This window comes from Falco cherrug, chromosome 3 (assembly GCF_023634085.1).
Source record: "Falco cherrug isolate bFalChe1 chromosome 3, bFalChe1.pri, whole genome shotgun sequence".
Classification (NCBI taxonomy): domain Eukaryota; kingdom Metazoa; phylum Chordata; class Aves; order Falconiformes; family Falconidae; genus Falco; species Falco cherrug.
Window position 1 is genome coordinate 53,061,191 of NC_073699.1, and position 16,073 is coordinate 53,077,263.

At 41.4% G+C, this 16,073-nt stretch overlaps 1 protein-coding gene across 1 annotated transcript in view; it reads left to right on the forward strand.

Annotated features, from left to right (window-relative positions):
• The window catches only part of KLHL14 (kelch like family member 14), a 63,614-nt gene extending 49,880 nt beyond the window's left edge, over positions 1-13,734 (forward strand). The window contains 5 exon segments of the mRNA XM_055705845.1: positions 734-812; positions 7,150-7,340; positions 7,492-7,650; positions 10,383-10,540; positions 11,018-13,734. Coding sequence (XP_055561820.1) covers positions 734-812; positions 7,150-7,340; positions 7,492-7,650; positions 10,383-10,540; positions 11,018-11,158 — 728 coding nt within the window. The 3' untranslated portion in view covers positions 11,159-13,734.
• The last annotated feature ends 2,339 nt before the right edge of the window (positions 13,735-16,073 follow it).

Here is a 16,073-nt window from a genome sequence, read left to right on the forward strand (position 1 = left end):
TGGAAAATAAGGTGAAATCTTAATATCGTGAAGACATGAATACAGTTCTTGGGCTTGACAGCAGGGATAAGCTAGTTAGCTGGTGTATGTTGCTCATGTTTCATATTTTAGCTAACACACTTGGAATAAAACTCCAAGAGTGTATTCGCCCTTCGATGCACATGTGTAGTTTCTTCTAACTTACACTGAAAGTACATGGTAGAATAAACCATCTAGTGCAAACACTGCATACCCCATGCTGATGGCTTATGCAGCTCCGGGTTATTTGCACAATGTTTTTTTACAGTGTTCCACATAGAGATGATGTGAGGAGAAAGAAAAGCACATGTTCTCCCTTTGATTTTTTTTACCTGACACAAAATACTATACTTACAAAAAATACTGTGGGGATGCCCTCTTTTGGGCAGTAATTGTGTTTAGTGCTGTGATTTATGGTGGCTGTGAAAGTACCACAGCATCTATAAGTAAATTTAAATACACATTTTCAAGATCTTATTACAGAGAGAAAGAATAATCTCTATCTGCTTTTACTGCTAGCAATTGCTAATTCAAACCTTGCAGTGCCCCATTTGTTGAATTATTACTGTACACATAGTGTAATCATACATTGTTGTAAAAGGGGGAACCCTTCATAAAAGCTGTCAACTTGCAAAGTGTATGTAATATATATTACAATCATGATGTTAAATACATGAAACAAACAGCTGAGTGTCAAAATAATCTATCTTTACAGGGAAACACAGCACAAACTTTGTTAGCCGATACGATCCCAGGTTTAACAGCTGGATACAACTTCCACCCATGCAAGAGAGGTAAAACCTGCTACATGTTTTTCAATATATGTTTTATCATCCTAGGAACAGCTGAAGTTTGGCTTAGTTCTGGGAGTAAGGAGGCCTACAGAAGCATTGAAAATGCTGAGATAAAACTGCAGCATGCAGTTGTGTCCCATTTGTCTCCTAATTTTTTTGAACTTTCCAAATTCATAACTCCAGATGCCAAATCCTGCAGTGCTAACTCATGCAAAATAACCATGGACTTCGTGCAATTACTGGTTGCCTGGGTACTGTCTGAAGGATTTTTGTGAAGCCTCCATAGTGTCCTGTCACATTCCCTGACTGAAGTGTCATGATGAGTTTGCAGTAAACAAGCAGTAATTATAGTCAGATATCTTACAGGGAACGGAAACCTTCACACATTGAATCCATCCCGTTTCACCACGCCAGCCAGGAAGAGGTCTCCAGAATGTCTCCCCTTGTCAGAGGACTCTTAATCCTAGCTGGTCTTTGAGTGAAGTTGCTGCCAGCTAATGCATATTAGAGTAGCACACGCTTTAATCTTACTGTGTAAGAAAGAGCAGAGGTACCTGTGGACTTGAGCAGTGACCCATAAAAACAGTGTAAACTTCACCCTGGATCCCAAATCCTACCCTGGCAGGGACAGTGTCCCCCAAAGCTAAACTGAATGATGCATGTTTCATATGAAGAATCTCAAAGGCAGAAGATCCAAAGTTACAGTGGTTTATGAAAAAATATTCCATGTCCATCCTTCAGTTCAACACCTGTCTTCTCATGGGTCCAGCGTAGAAGAGATCGCACAGCATCTTCGTAAGACACTTTCCTTATTCCATGTGCTGTCAGTATCATAGCTCTTTTTCCACTGGTTGTCCACAACGTTCAGGTGTCTGGCAGTCATAAATATATTGAACTCAGTGCAAATTTGTGATTCAAGGTGCATATTACAAGATGCATGGAAATATGGCTGTCTTTTCAAATTTCCAGAGGTACATTATCTGTCTGTAGAGTCTTTGAAGGGTCTTTGTTCAGAATTCAGTTCGATTGACCTAAGTCCATACTCAGCCCCACGTGCAATGCTTGTAACCCAAAAATACTGCATTGTACCAGTGCATGAAAAAGCACAAGTGGAACAGATCTGAGCAGGTTCCCTGTTGGAGCTGAGTGAACTGATAAAATTAGCCATAAAAAAGAGCATCATAGTTCATTATAGTCTCTGGCTTTATTAATAACTTCATCCTTTACTTTAAAAATGCTTTACTAGAGTTCCTTTTTTCTTTTTTAGTTGTTAATAGAACTAGTCCATCAGCAGGCTTTAGCTAAAGAGGTGGCCCTGGTTTGGCAGCCCCCAGCCTTATCCCTCACCTCTGCCAGCACTGTGGGATAACCCCACAGCTGAGTTTTTACCTTAAAACAGAGGGATGCCTCCCCCTCTGGTTCAGCATCCTGGGCTGAGTCACCGTCAGCTCAGGTGTTGGGGCAGGCAAGCCAGGAGGTGCGCGTGAGATTGTGCAGGTCATCCTCAGTGAACCGGGAGGCTGACTAGTGTCTGTATGGAGCCTGAAGCTCTTCTGTGGAGCCTAATCTGTGTCCTAATTAGGCCCTCTGAGTATCTGCAAGGAAAACTCCCGAGGGGCACATGCGGCTGGCTGAACGGTTGGGTTTATTCGGCTGACAAAGCTCAGAAGGCAGAAGTAGGTAGCTGAAGGCTGAGGAGAGCAGGCAGCAGGACTTTGGCCACCTCCACAGTGGCAGTTGCGTTTTGCTTAGAAAATCAGTTTATAATCGCAGGTGCGGAATGTGACTTGCCTTGTATTCCGGTGGAAGCTGCCGCCTTCAGCCAGGAGTCAGAAACTCTGCTGCCCATTGCGATTGCTTAGCAGCTGCATGGTGATAAACTGTAATGTATTAGCATCTCAGCTCCTTACAGTGTTGTTTAAATGTAGTGGTCCACTCATACATAGTTCCTTCTGCAAGGGGCCTGATGACATTAATTGTCATCTCTTTTGTTCAGGATATGTAACTCACAGGCTTGCCCATTATTTTCCTTTAAAGGCTCCTAAGCATTGGGGCTATTGCTGGAAAACAGGGATATTCAAATCACTTTCTAAAATGTTTGGAGGTAGAATCTGGCCCAGTTTTTGGAAGATCATACAAGATAGAGCTTTTATGCACTTTCCTTCCCCAGCTCCTTTAGTGAGATAACGTTCCCATTAAAGTCAACAGGCTATTTTCCACCCCACCCCCCACCCCCCAGGAGTACAGGGTCATGCCCTGTCTCTGCTGGCATAATGCAGGCACCATTGACAAGACAGACTGTTTAATGGGTTTTTCTGAGTCATAATGGTCCATCGAGTCAAAATGTACTTAGGATTTTTAGTCTGAGAATAATTGGCTGGATAGACTATAATAGCTCCTTTGAAATGACTGCCAGGTAAATGTGGGTCTCATTCACAGGCAGCATATTCTCAAGCTGAAAATCTGTATGAAATATTTGTTGAGTAAACTTTTATCTCGTATGCTAAAATCCATATCTAATTGATTTTACTGTATGAGTTACAAAGAAAAGTCTAATCCCATTATGAATTCAGAGCCATCAGTGTGTTTTCTTTAAATCCAAAGCTTTGGTTTCTTTTCATTTGAAACATCTCAAAAATACATGCTTTTGAAAAGTATGTACTATTTTCAGACGTGCGTTGTTTAGAGAAGCAGCAAATGACTCATAAGCTTTTGAAATACACATCTGCCTGCTGATGCAGTAACAACGGGATGCTTTTTGGAGAGCAGTTCAGTTAGACTAACATGCTTACTGAAGGAGCGGTCTTTGTAGCAGACGTGTCTGAATTTGTGGCATGAGCCCCAGCTGGACACCTCAGTCAGTACTGTTGCATCTTCCCATCTGAGCCCAGAGCTGTACAGGGTGTGTGGAACATAACATTTAAAACATCTTATTTCATCTTACATTCCAAGTTAAAAGTTTTTGTTTAAAGACCAGCAAAAAACATGGCATAGTACCAGGCCTGAAGAAGCACAAGTGGAAGTAAGCAGGTCAGCATCCTCACTGAGGCCAAGTGAACTGAGAAAGGAAGCCACAGAAAAAGAGAGAAAGCAATTTCACATTTTATTTTAGTCTTTGACTTCAATAATAGTGTTAGCCCTTATTAAGATGGTCTTAGTTTTTAAAAAGCAAAGCATATACACTCTAGAAGTGTCTCTGAAATCAGGTCCAGATATTGTGATGATCAGTAATAGCACTGATAGTTTTAAACCCAAGACTGGTAGTTGTATTTCTTGTTTCAGGACATAAAGTCATGGTCTGTGGAAATCAGAAAAAAAAATTTCCCCTTTGTGTGTGTATACTTACATAGAAGAAGTTAGTTGTATTGATTATTGAGTGAAGGAGCGTGAAAGACAAGCATTTCAAAGCCCAGTGAATGTCAAGTACTTGCAAGTCCTGAAGAAAACCACAAAATAATTCTTACTGTCCATGTTCAGATCCTGAAGTGCATTCCAGTTATCTGATTAGAATGGATAGTGTCTTCCCAGTTTTGTGGGGGAAGTTGTCATGCAAAGATTGCTGTATTATATTTTAATCTGAATCATATTTTACAGCAGTTTAAAAAGTCATCATTTAACAGCATGCCCCTTGCACACTGTATCACTGAAAAGTAAAAAAAAAAAACAAAACAAAAAGCTTAAAATATTTGTGACAGAAGCTATGGAGTGAATATCACATCCAAGCAGAAGAGTGAAGCGTGCGACACTTTCATTTTTGCTCCTTATAGTGACACTGTGTGGATGAAACCAGGAGTACACGTACAGAATAATGTCAGTGAAATCCTAGTTAAGAGAATAATGCCTGCAAGTTGTACCTACCTCTGTTTATTAAACCTGAACTAAAAAAACACGCTGAAAGCAGTTCATTAACGGGTTTGTCAGAGGAGGTGTGTGAGGACAGGCGAGCAGATGCATGAGCAGCCTAAGCATTGATGACAGACACTCTGTGTATTTGAGCCTTGCAGCTGCCGGACACAAGGGAGTTGGAGAACATGTGCCTGCCCATGCAGGCTCTCTGATGTCTAGTAGAATGTGACCTCTGCAGCCTTTCCCACTTTCGGGGCCACTATGGGCTGTCTTCACCTCTGGCCTGTCACATACTCTGGGGAAGCATATAGGCACTTGATGGTCTGTAACACCTATACCCTCTGTCAGATTAGAGTGAAATCAGCCAGCAGGTTTTTGTTGAGGAGACAACATTCAGGCAGACATGGCTACATGTACAGTGTAATCAAATAAGCTTTTTTTCTGTAGAAAATCAGTCTAAAAACATAGATGCACAATTTGCTGCCCGACCATGCAGAGCAATATATGCCATCAGCTGCTATCTGCCCATTGACAGATAAATTAAATGGTCTTATTTAATTCGTCAGTTGAGCTGAAGGCACTTAGCAATATTCCTGTCCTCCTATTTGTATCTTTTTTTTCAGTAGCCTTTTCTCTGTGGTGGTGGTCCCACTCAACAAGGGGTGCTGTCCTGCACTGTCCAAGTTGCCCACGTTCTGGCAAGGTGAAAGCAAAGAGGTAGACAGGAGGTGCTCGGTGACCCTGGCTGGTGAGGAGCCCTATTAAGTGTGCACCAGATCCAAAATGTGGTGCCAGAAACAGGCAGCACTGCATCACATCTGCTCCCTGAATGGCCTAACAGCCCGGCTGTTTTCTTAGCTGTATCTTCATGTCTGCCTGACCTCTCCTCCAACCTAAAAACCACCAGCCAGTCTCAGCATCATTTAACAAAGAGGGAAATTTCTCCAAAATGTTCCAGCATACTACAAATTTTGTGAAAACAGGCAGCTGGGTAAGGGAGAGAGATCTTATTCGTGCCTTTGCTGAAGGAAATGCTCCTGAACATGTGCCTGGCTAGATAGCAGGTTAGAGGCATGGCACACTGGGCTTTGCTAGCTCACCTGGTCATGGGATGGCTATAGGGAGGCCTGGGGAGGAGCTGGGACGTACCAGAGCTGTTCATTGCAGGATGTTGCGCTCTGTACGTGGACCACCACCATCCTGAATGCTTTGCAGCAGTCTGCAGGATCAAGCCCTTGATGATGCAGGTGACTATCAGGCCCCCAAGATGTACCGTGATTCAGCAGTGTAATCTGCAGCCACTCCCAAATTCAGATTCGAGTGCCTGAGCAGGAACCGGAGCACATTGTGTCAGCCACGGAGCAGGGTTTGGCAAGCTGCAGCCGCGCTCCAGTGTGCCTGCTTTGCAGGAGCTGTCAGAGCTAGACCTTGCTGTGCCTGACCTGCCTGCATGTCTCTGGGTTCCCACAACACTCGGGTTTCACCCTGGAGAAAACACCAAGTTTGGGACTGACAGTTCCTGTTGTTCAGTATTTTGTACAGGTCTTCATCCTAGCCTAGCTGTACTCTTTTGCAATTCTCTTTGTCATATCATTGCAGCTTAAAATTAAAGGCCTCTACCCTAGCAAACCTTCCTACTGCTGAATAATCCAGGGAGCTTTCCCTGAAAGTGAATTACACCAAACAGGGTCTCTCAAGATCATCTACTGCTCTATTTTTACTTCAGCTACAGAGACTCGTCATTAATTTTGGAGGCACAAGGAAGATGAACTAATATATGCCTAGCAGTCCTGGCCAGAAAAATTAATTCTTCTCCTGCATACCTGAGTTGCATGCGAAAGCGGACAGATGGCTAAAACTTTTCTGAGTTAGTTGGATAGAGACAGACTTCTTTAACTCTTGGAGTTAAAGGGCAGAAATTTAATACTGTGCCTAGCATAAGGAAAGTTGTTTTATTTGCAGTATTGCAGAAATAAGAAAAAAATAATTGAAGAAAAATTTTGATGATGTGGTTCTCTTAGTAAATTGGGAACAATGACCCTTGAAGGACCATAAAGAAAGTGAATGTCAAGATAATTTATTATTGTTACATTATCTACCTCATTTTTCACTTTGTCTTACTGAGTTGTTACATCCTTACAAGGTAATGCCCCAAACATTAATGAGCACCTTTTTATCTTTCACGGCTTTAAAAAAGTAACAAACAGCTTTTAAAAGGGGGATTTTCTGCCAGGTTTATGTATACTTAATTGTTTTGACACCAGAAATGAAGTATTTATGTGATGTGGGACATGTATTGGATCAGCAAAGCGGCCACCATCTCTAGGATAGCTGTAAGCCTGTGAAGCTCCTGGACACTTCTCTCTGAAGTGGCATTTGAAGGAGCCGCTATCTTAGGTCAAGGAGTCAGCTGAAGAGGAAAAAAAAATGGTTGATGTGGCTAATTGGTTTGTTGTTGGCTTGTTTTGTTTTGTTCTGCCCTGTCCTCCAGGAGAGCCAGTTTCTACGCCTGTCGCCTTGACAAGAATTTGTATGTAATTGGTGGAAGAAATGAAACTGGCTATTTGTCCAGCGTGGAGTGCTACAATCTGGAGACAAACGAGTGGCGTTACGTGTCTTCACTACCACAGCCTTTGGCAGCCCATGCAGGAGCTGTTCACAATGGCAAGATATATATTTCAGGCCAGTGTCTTTTATAATTCCTGCTGTAATAACAAAAAAACCAACCCAAAACTACCAACAACAAAAAAAACCCAGAAACATAGAGCTAAATTCCTGCTGCAGTGCAGTGTCTTTATGTACAGTAATTAACAGATGTATATTTGCTTTGCAGGAGGTGTTCACAATGGAGAATATGTCCCCTGGCTGTACTGCTATGACCCTGTGATGGACGTCTGGGCCCGAAAACAGGACATGAACACAAAGCGAGCAATCCACACTTTGGCTGTAATGAATGATCGACTGTATGCAATTGGAGGAAACCATTTGAAAGGTCACATTTTTAATAGCGAAAAAGCATTTCACTGTCCCCTATCTCCTGATAAAGAATATCTTTGTTAGACAGTCATTGCTAAATACATTAAAAACCAGGCAACGCAATTTAACAGGACACTTGAGCCAGCAATTTTTAAAAACATTTTATGCAAATTATTTTAAAATTACAACAGTACATTAAATATATGAGTAATGAATGCTTTAGATAATAAAAATGGGAGCTTCCATTACTCAAAGGCATTGGACAATTTGTCACTACCAAGAATTCAATGAAACAAACAGATTATTCTTTGACCCAAGAGTACCAGCAGTATTTTCCTCTGTAAATCATTTTCCAAAACGTGCAGTTAGAGAGAGCTTTTTTCAGACCAACACACAAAAACAAGGTCTTGATTTAATGAAGAGAAAGAAAAAAAAAAAAAAAACTCCAGCCATTAAATATTAGGACTAGGTTCTTTAGATCCCTCTTTAGTATTAAATGTAGCTTGTTAATTATAATTCATTTTAGCGGTCTACTGTTTTCATCTTTTGAAAAGGTCTCATATTAAAATAACTACTGCTTAGGCATGTGGTATTTTTTTCTTAATACCTACATGCTGTTGCTATTATTGCTAAAGAGATTCTGCTTAATCCGTCTACTTAGACAAAAAGCACAGCTCCTGCTCCTTTTTCCCATGACAATATTTGACAGTTTAAATTCACATTTTTTTCTTCTTTATCCTTTCTTGCTTGAAAAAAAAAAAAGCCTCTCAACAACAAAAAAGAAAATCGTAATGCAAAATAAAAAGTGATGTTAACTGCCAGTAACACCAGGCCATGTGCTTGCATGATTCCAGCACCCGAGTCCCCATGAGACTCTGAAGCCACATGCTGCTTTTGAAGATCTGTGGAGCATATAGGGGAAAAAGTCTCAGATGTAGATTTTCCCTGGTAAATAGTAGTGGTGCATAAAACTCTGCAGCCAGGTGCAGGGCTGCTGTGCCTCTACTCCCCATCCCTCATTGTGATGGGTGTTCCTGGACTGGACCTTAACACGGTGAAGGAGGTAAAAACTGCCTGTGCACCTGCACCTGCAAATTTTGTAGAGGTTGCAAAGCTCCACGGTGTTTGCTTTTTTGCCTGTGAAAGTAAAAGTTAACATGTCACAGCCCTCCTACTGCTAAAGCACATGCTTTGGTTTCCGTAGGCTTGAATTGCTTCCATCCTCCCTTCTCCTTTTTTTTCACTCAGTTTCTCCTACCATCCTCTGGGAAAGAAAGAGCTTCTAATAAATGTTGTCGGTTTTGCCTCTACAACTGTTACCCGAAGGTGCCTTCATTATGTATGAATTGCTTGTTGTTGTGAGAGGTATTTAACAACTGGGCTTCTGGAAAGCTGCCGCTGTCTGGTAGAAGGGCCTTTTGGAAAACTGGTTTCTTCTGTACAGTGAAACAAAAGGAGCAACTGCAAGGAGAGGAGGAGGGAGGGGACTGAAGTGCAGATAAAATGCTGCAAATTCTCCACCCTGGGGGAACAGCCAGGCTCCATGGCAAAGCCCTTTTTTGTGAAGCTGGATCTGTACACTAGTGTTAGTGCATTTACCACATCACAGCTAGTCATGTGCCTACTGCAGTTTATTAAAGAGCTTTTGACAGATTCTGGGCACGCTGCGGTGGCCTTTCTATGGCCCCTTGAAAACTTTACAGCAACAAAAAACTATTTCATCATAGCTGTTCATTCCTGATATAAATAATACTCCTACAAGCAGCATCATTGTAAAGTACCAGTATCACCAAACACCCTTTTCCAGAAAATCTAACTTCTCTTTTCTGTCATACCTTGATGGAGAAGACAGCGGTGTCAGTAAAGCATCCCAGTATATTAAGAAAGCCATAATTTTACTGCAGTGCTCTGATAAAGAAGGTAATTTGAAATAGGGAAATGCCTAAATATTGCAGCAGGAACCAGGACTCCTGGGTTCTAAGTCTGTGTTCTGCTCACTTAATTGATACTAATTAATACAGCTTGAGAGTCTTGAGCTGAGACCCATCTGCCCTTTGGTGATTACAAACCAGCCATTGCTTTGAGCCTTTTTCAGTCTGTCAGAGAAGGATCGTGCCACCTGTTTTTTTGGTTACATTTTCTGTTGCCTTAAAGATTTTGTCACTTCATGGCTGCATGTCTAGAGGGTACACCTTAAATCAGCTTGAAAATTGAAACTGGTCCTGAACATCATGTCTGTCATGCTAAGCACCTTGTCCTTCTGGAACAGTGGCATCAGTTGTCTAAGATCTACTTTGACTTGTTGGACATAGATTTCTGAGCAAGATTTAATCTGTTGACTTTTGAATAGATTATATCTGTTGGCCTTTGAGAAAGACTGCCAGGACAGCCTTTTGCTACATGTGCAGACTCACATTAGCGCTGATAGATGAGGAGGAATATTGCTTGAATCTGCTTGCATTGTTTATAGATTATTTACTGAGTGTAAATTTCTGATCTGTTTGGGTTTTGTATGTCCTTATGATTTGTAGAAGACTGTAGAACCTAATGGTAAAAGTCTTCAACAGATTTATTTGAACTGAATGAGACATTAATATTAAATTTATGTGGCAGTATTTTCTAGAAGTTTAACAATTACATTATAATTGTAATTATACAATCGTAACTATAATTTAATAAATTTAACAGTAAAACAAATAATAAAACAGTGTGTCATCATGCATATTCTTTTTTCTCATTGCCCTCCAGGTTTCTCACATCTCGATGTAATGCTTGTGGAATGCTATGATCCAAAAGGTGACCAGTGGAATATCCTCCAGACTCCCATTCTGGAGGGTCGCAGTGGCCCTGGCTGCGCCGTCCTTGATGACAGTATTTACCTTGTAGGAGGCTACAGCTGGAGTATGGTGTGTATCTGCTTTCTGCAGTGACCCTTCCATTCCTCCTGAGTTCTTGGAGCCAATCTGTATATCACTGATGGGATGGAGAGGAGACAAGGGATGAAGTAGCTGCAGGAGCAGATTTTGCTTTTGGTTTGGTTTTCAACTTGTGGAGAGCATGGAGTATTTTTCACCTTTGTGCTTTTTCTGTTTAGATGAGTTGTTATCAGACTGTATTCACTGATATGGAGTAATATAAAAATCAGATGAAATTTGGCAAAAGTGATTGACAGGACTATATGCTTACAATTCTGCTTGTAAGGTACTTGTAAAAGAGTCTGATTTGCAGAGGCTGGGTGCTCAGTCCATATGAAAACCAAACCTCTTGAAGGGCTCCTAAATTAGAGCTCAAAACCATGAGACACTTTTGAACATCTTTAAAGCTGATGTGTGACTTGGATTTTACTAAAGCAACATTTAATATGAATTTTCGTTCTACTACAGGGAGCCTACAAGTCTTCAACTATTTGCTATAGTCCTGAGAAAGGGACTTGGACAGAACTGGAAGGAGATGTTGCTGAGCCACTTGCCGGACCTGCTTGTTCAACTGTCATATTGCCAGCCTGCGTACCTTACAACAAATGATAGTCAAGGAGCACTGACATGAACACTGGTCGCATTTGGGAAAATAATAACGGGTGACGTAAATATTTTATTAGAACAGGATTCCTGTTAAAACAAAGCTACCATAATTGACCCCTTATTCCATATTTATGCTTTAGGAGTGAACTAAAAAAACAAAACCCAAGTGTTGTCCCATCTCAGATAGATGCCGGTGTCTTATGAAGCAAGTAGCTAAAACACACCGAATAATACATGCTGACAGACTGCCATTTCAGACTGATTTTAACTTTTTCCTGCTGCAGAGATATTCCTCACGTCAAATTTAACTTTAAAACAAATGAAGGCTAATTGTTCAAATACAGCCTGAAGAGAAAAGATCAGTATTGTGCATTGTATCTACCTGCATGTGATCTGTGTTGAAGTCATGAGGATGTTGTTTTCATGAATGCTTCAGAATTCAGATAGTGAAAAACTCACACTGCATTGCAGAATTGTCTCCTCCTCTGTAATCCTAACCTACAGCTACTTCACATGCTCTGCAAGCAACACAGCATCAGAAGATTATAAAAGGTAAAGAAATACCATTCAGTTTTTGCACAGCTTGGCAACTAATACACTCTGCCTTCAAAGTCCCCATGTGTAAGTGCAGCGGAAACCAGACTACAATGAAAGCCATGCTTTACAGAGCACTTCTTGCAATAGCAGCTTAGGGATTAGGATCAAATTCTTTTAATCACACTTGTGTAAAGTCAGAGTCATTTCACTGAAATCACATGGAATGACTGTTTTCACATTAGTATAACAGAAATTCGGTCCTGCACCTGAAATTCTGGGTTCGTAAAGTAAGTTATTTCTGACTACTTAACGAAGCACCAGAACCCTTACTTACTTTTCACTAACCTGTTAGGTAGGAGCATCCATGCTAGTTGCTTCCAAAGATGAGAAGACTGCATTTAACTATGAATGTATTACTTTGGACTTTTAAATGATTATGCAGAATTTTGGAGAGACGCTGGTAAGTAGTTAAAATATTCCTGTGTGGTTGATCTTAAAATGTACTATGAAAGATTTTTACTATTGATCCAAAGTAATACAAGGCTAGACTTTCCACTGCCATGTAGTCTGTGTAATTATTTACACATTGCAAAGCAAGTTCAGAATGCTGCCACGTGGGACCAGTAGCATTTAGGACTCACTTCATGAACTCATAGCTGCTTGCACAAATCAGCCTGTCTGTGTTTTAAGCTTATATCTTTCTCTCCTGGCTTTGCAAAAGCAGTGACAACATCTGAGCCTGATTCTTCACCACCTTGCAGTTAACATAAGCGTCTACACCTCAGTAAAGTATATGCATAATTATTCCATTATGGTTTGCTGGTGCTGCATCCGTTGCCCTCAGGACCGTCCTCTTCACTGGTGTAAACAGACAGTGCTCCACTGAAGCCAATGAATGTACTTTGATTTATGTCAGCTAAGAATCTGGCCTTCAATTTACCTAGTTGTAACTGGCTGCATACCAGATAAAAGGCAAAAGAAATTCAGATCCTGCATTTTCAAGCCTGCACATCTTTCATGATAGGACTTAATGCTAGTGCATTAAGCAAGGAGCAGGCAACTACCGGAGGTTGGTTTCTGCTGCAGAGGCAATAGATGGGAGAAAGAATTCATTGTTTGCTTTGCAAAATAGAAAGAGGGTGAATGTACACAGAAATTACACTATATATTGATGCTTGAGAGCAATATAAATAATGGAGACCAAATACCATGGGACTGTTTCTCTCTGGCATCAGTCCAGTTTTATTGCAATGCAACTCCCTTGCTTGCAGCAGAATTACATAGTTGTGAAATTGGAGTAATGCAGTAAAGACTGATACCATACAAATGCAATAACCTACTTGTTGAGGTAGCTGCACGCCTGGAAAAAAATAGTTTAAACAAAGTAATTATCTGAAGATGCTAATATTTGAATGTGCCGTTGGGCAGTTTTCCAGTGAGCATCACTAAGGAGCTCATAAAGGTGGAGTGTATATCCTAAAATCTCAATCCATTTCTACTATATAGTGCAATCTTAGTTGGTTTTGTATTTATTTATATTGTTCAGATCCAAGGGATCCCTTGTAAAATATATTTGGTGCAATCATGATTTTTTTTTTCCTTTCCTGTTGAAAGTATATAAATATAAATATATATAAAAAGGAAACTGTTAAGATACTACATGAGAAAACCTTGAATGACATTGAAGATCAGGATAAGGTCTGCCATTAAACACTGTCACCTGTCTCTACTAAGATGTACCATTTGTAAAGGATATTTGTTGTCCTTTGAAGTGGTTCTTTTTTTTACCAAGATAATTTAAAGATTTATGAAGACTGTATGTAAATCTTTCTTTCAGGAAGGCATGACCAAGGAAAGTGAATCAGTCACACAAAGAATGTAAATTTTGTACAGTACTAGACTGTGTAAATGAAGCTTGCTTGTAGGGGGGGAAACTTTAAATAAAACTTTATGTACTAATACAACTGTCTGCCATATTCCTACTTATAAAGTGTATGTATAAATAATATCTACATTAAATTCTTTGGAAGTTTTTTTATCATGCAGATGTGTAAACTTCTTTTATTTTGTGGCCATACATAACAGCCTCATTGTTCTCCAAGTGTCATTACTCAGTGCTTGTAAATGCAGTGATGCACTAAAATGTAGTGAGTCAGTCTTCCCCTAAGCCCACGTGCCTGGCCTGTGCTTCCAGCAGGGAAAGCCCCACCTGCCTGTCAGCGGCCAGGGTCTGACCTCAGAACCCTGCGGATGCGATCGGATGCCTCTGAAATGCCTCTGCCCTGCATTGCTCTGCCCGTTCCTCTGTCCCATGGTAAGGTAAGTGAAAAGGACAGTGCTCCATTAAACATGGTCTTGCTTTGGGGAACTTGATGTTAGTTGTGCCGATTTCTTCCCTCTGTGGCAACTGACCCTTCTAACGATTATTTCTGTTCTTGGAGGGGAGGTGCTGGCACAGGTGAGCAGCAGAGGAGCTGGGATGAGGTATTGCCAGGCCGAGAAGACAAGGTAAAGGCAGGGGGGTTACCAGAAGCAGAATCGTTATCAATACCAGTTCCTGTACTACTTATATTACTTATTCATGCCTACCAACCTTCGTCAGGGACCAGAACCTTCCTATGCAAACCACGTGGGTGCACTGAGCAAACAAAAAGGCAGTCCTTGCTCCCCATGCTTACAGCAAGTGTGAGCTGTGCTGGGGGCTGGCTGTGGGTGCAATGAGAGTCTGGTCTAACAAGAGGAGATCAGTCCTGTTCAAGTCTTCTGTGAGGAAGGGAAAGGTGAGCCAGCAGCAATATGGTAAGATAGCGCAATGAGTAGGACTGTTTCATTAATGAGTTTATTTCAGAAGAGGAAGGTAGGAAGAAAGATTTTTTTTTTTTTTTTTTAAGTAATGTGGGAGAAGAAGGAAGAGGAGAAGCTGGAAGCAGTGGGCAGAGTAGAGAAAGGAAGGGAATGAAGCCAAAGAAGAGATAAGAATGAAAGGAAAAAATAGAAAATGAGAGCCTGCAATAGGGGAAAGTGGGAATTTCTTGTGGATCAAGGGCACAGAGAAAGTAAGGGCTGGAGTAATGAGGAAGGCAAAGATGGTTTCTGAGAAGCACACATCAGAGCAAGCCTGGAAAGAAATGAAGGAAAGGCAATAAAAAAAGCAGAAGAGAAACATGAGGAAATGCAATAAAAGAGGACATGAAATAAACATGAAACTAAATAAGCACGTGCTGAGGGTACCACTCCTTCAGCTAATCATTTACAGTGGTCCAGCTGTCAAGCAGAAGGATCAAATCAGCAGAGTACTTAGGTACTTTAGGTGTTGCTTTCAGACTTCAGCACAAGGTACTTAGGTACTTTAGGTGTTGCTTTCAGACTTCAGCACAAGAAAAACCATGAGGGATGCCCAGCAGCACTTCTCTGCAGTGCTGGGCCTGCAGCAAGCGCCCAACTACAGCCAGCACCTGTGGCAAGGGAAGAGAGCAGCAGCTGATGGTGAGAAGCACAAGAAGAGCAGACGTATCACAAGTCTCGGTCCTCAGTCCCTGCTGGGCGGGAGGGAAGCATCCTTTCCGTTTCTGATTCTCAGATGAGAGTTGTTGTTGGGAGTTGGACACCTGGACTGTTTCTCTGCTGTCCTTCCTGCCAAACATTAATTTTCTCCTCTTTGTCTTCAGCATGGCAAACTTGCCCAGGTAGTTTTGCGGAGCTGGGCCTGGAAAACAAGACCAGTTAATGGAGCTATTTCTCTGGTCCTGAGCTGTGGTCCTATCCACTGCCTGAGAAGTGTGCGAAGTCTGGGTTGCTGCTGACTTGCGACCCATATGCATGCCCTTAAGGAGAGCAAAGATGGCATTTCAGAAATACACTTTTCATTTATTATAGCACTGTCTTCAAAGGTACTGTGCCCCCACCTCCCAAAAGCTGGCACTGCTTTCCTTGATGTGGTTGTCCCCAGCCCTGCTATTAATACAACGATTTACTCTGCTGGCTGCATCTGTGAGCCAATTTCTGAGAAAAATCCATGCCAAAACTTACTATATATACCGATTTGTATTGTATTATAATCACTCACCAATACTAGTACTCCAGCTCTCTTGCTTTTAAGGCACAGACCATGTTTCAATTTAAATGGAGCTTTCTGGGTACAGACAAAGGAGACAGAAATCCCACACAGTACTGAAGAGGCCAGGAGGGTAATTGCCAATATACACACTCATGAGTAGTTTAAGATACACGTTCTCATTTCTGCTGTTAGTGTGGCAGTGGAAAAGAGTCAGTGTTTCAGCCTCTCAGGTCCAGACCGAGGAAGCAGCGACAGCAGCGCTTGAGGTCAGAATGGTTAGCGGGAAAGGAAAGTACGCTAATGAATTCTGGAGGGCTTGTAATG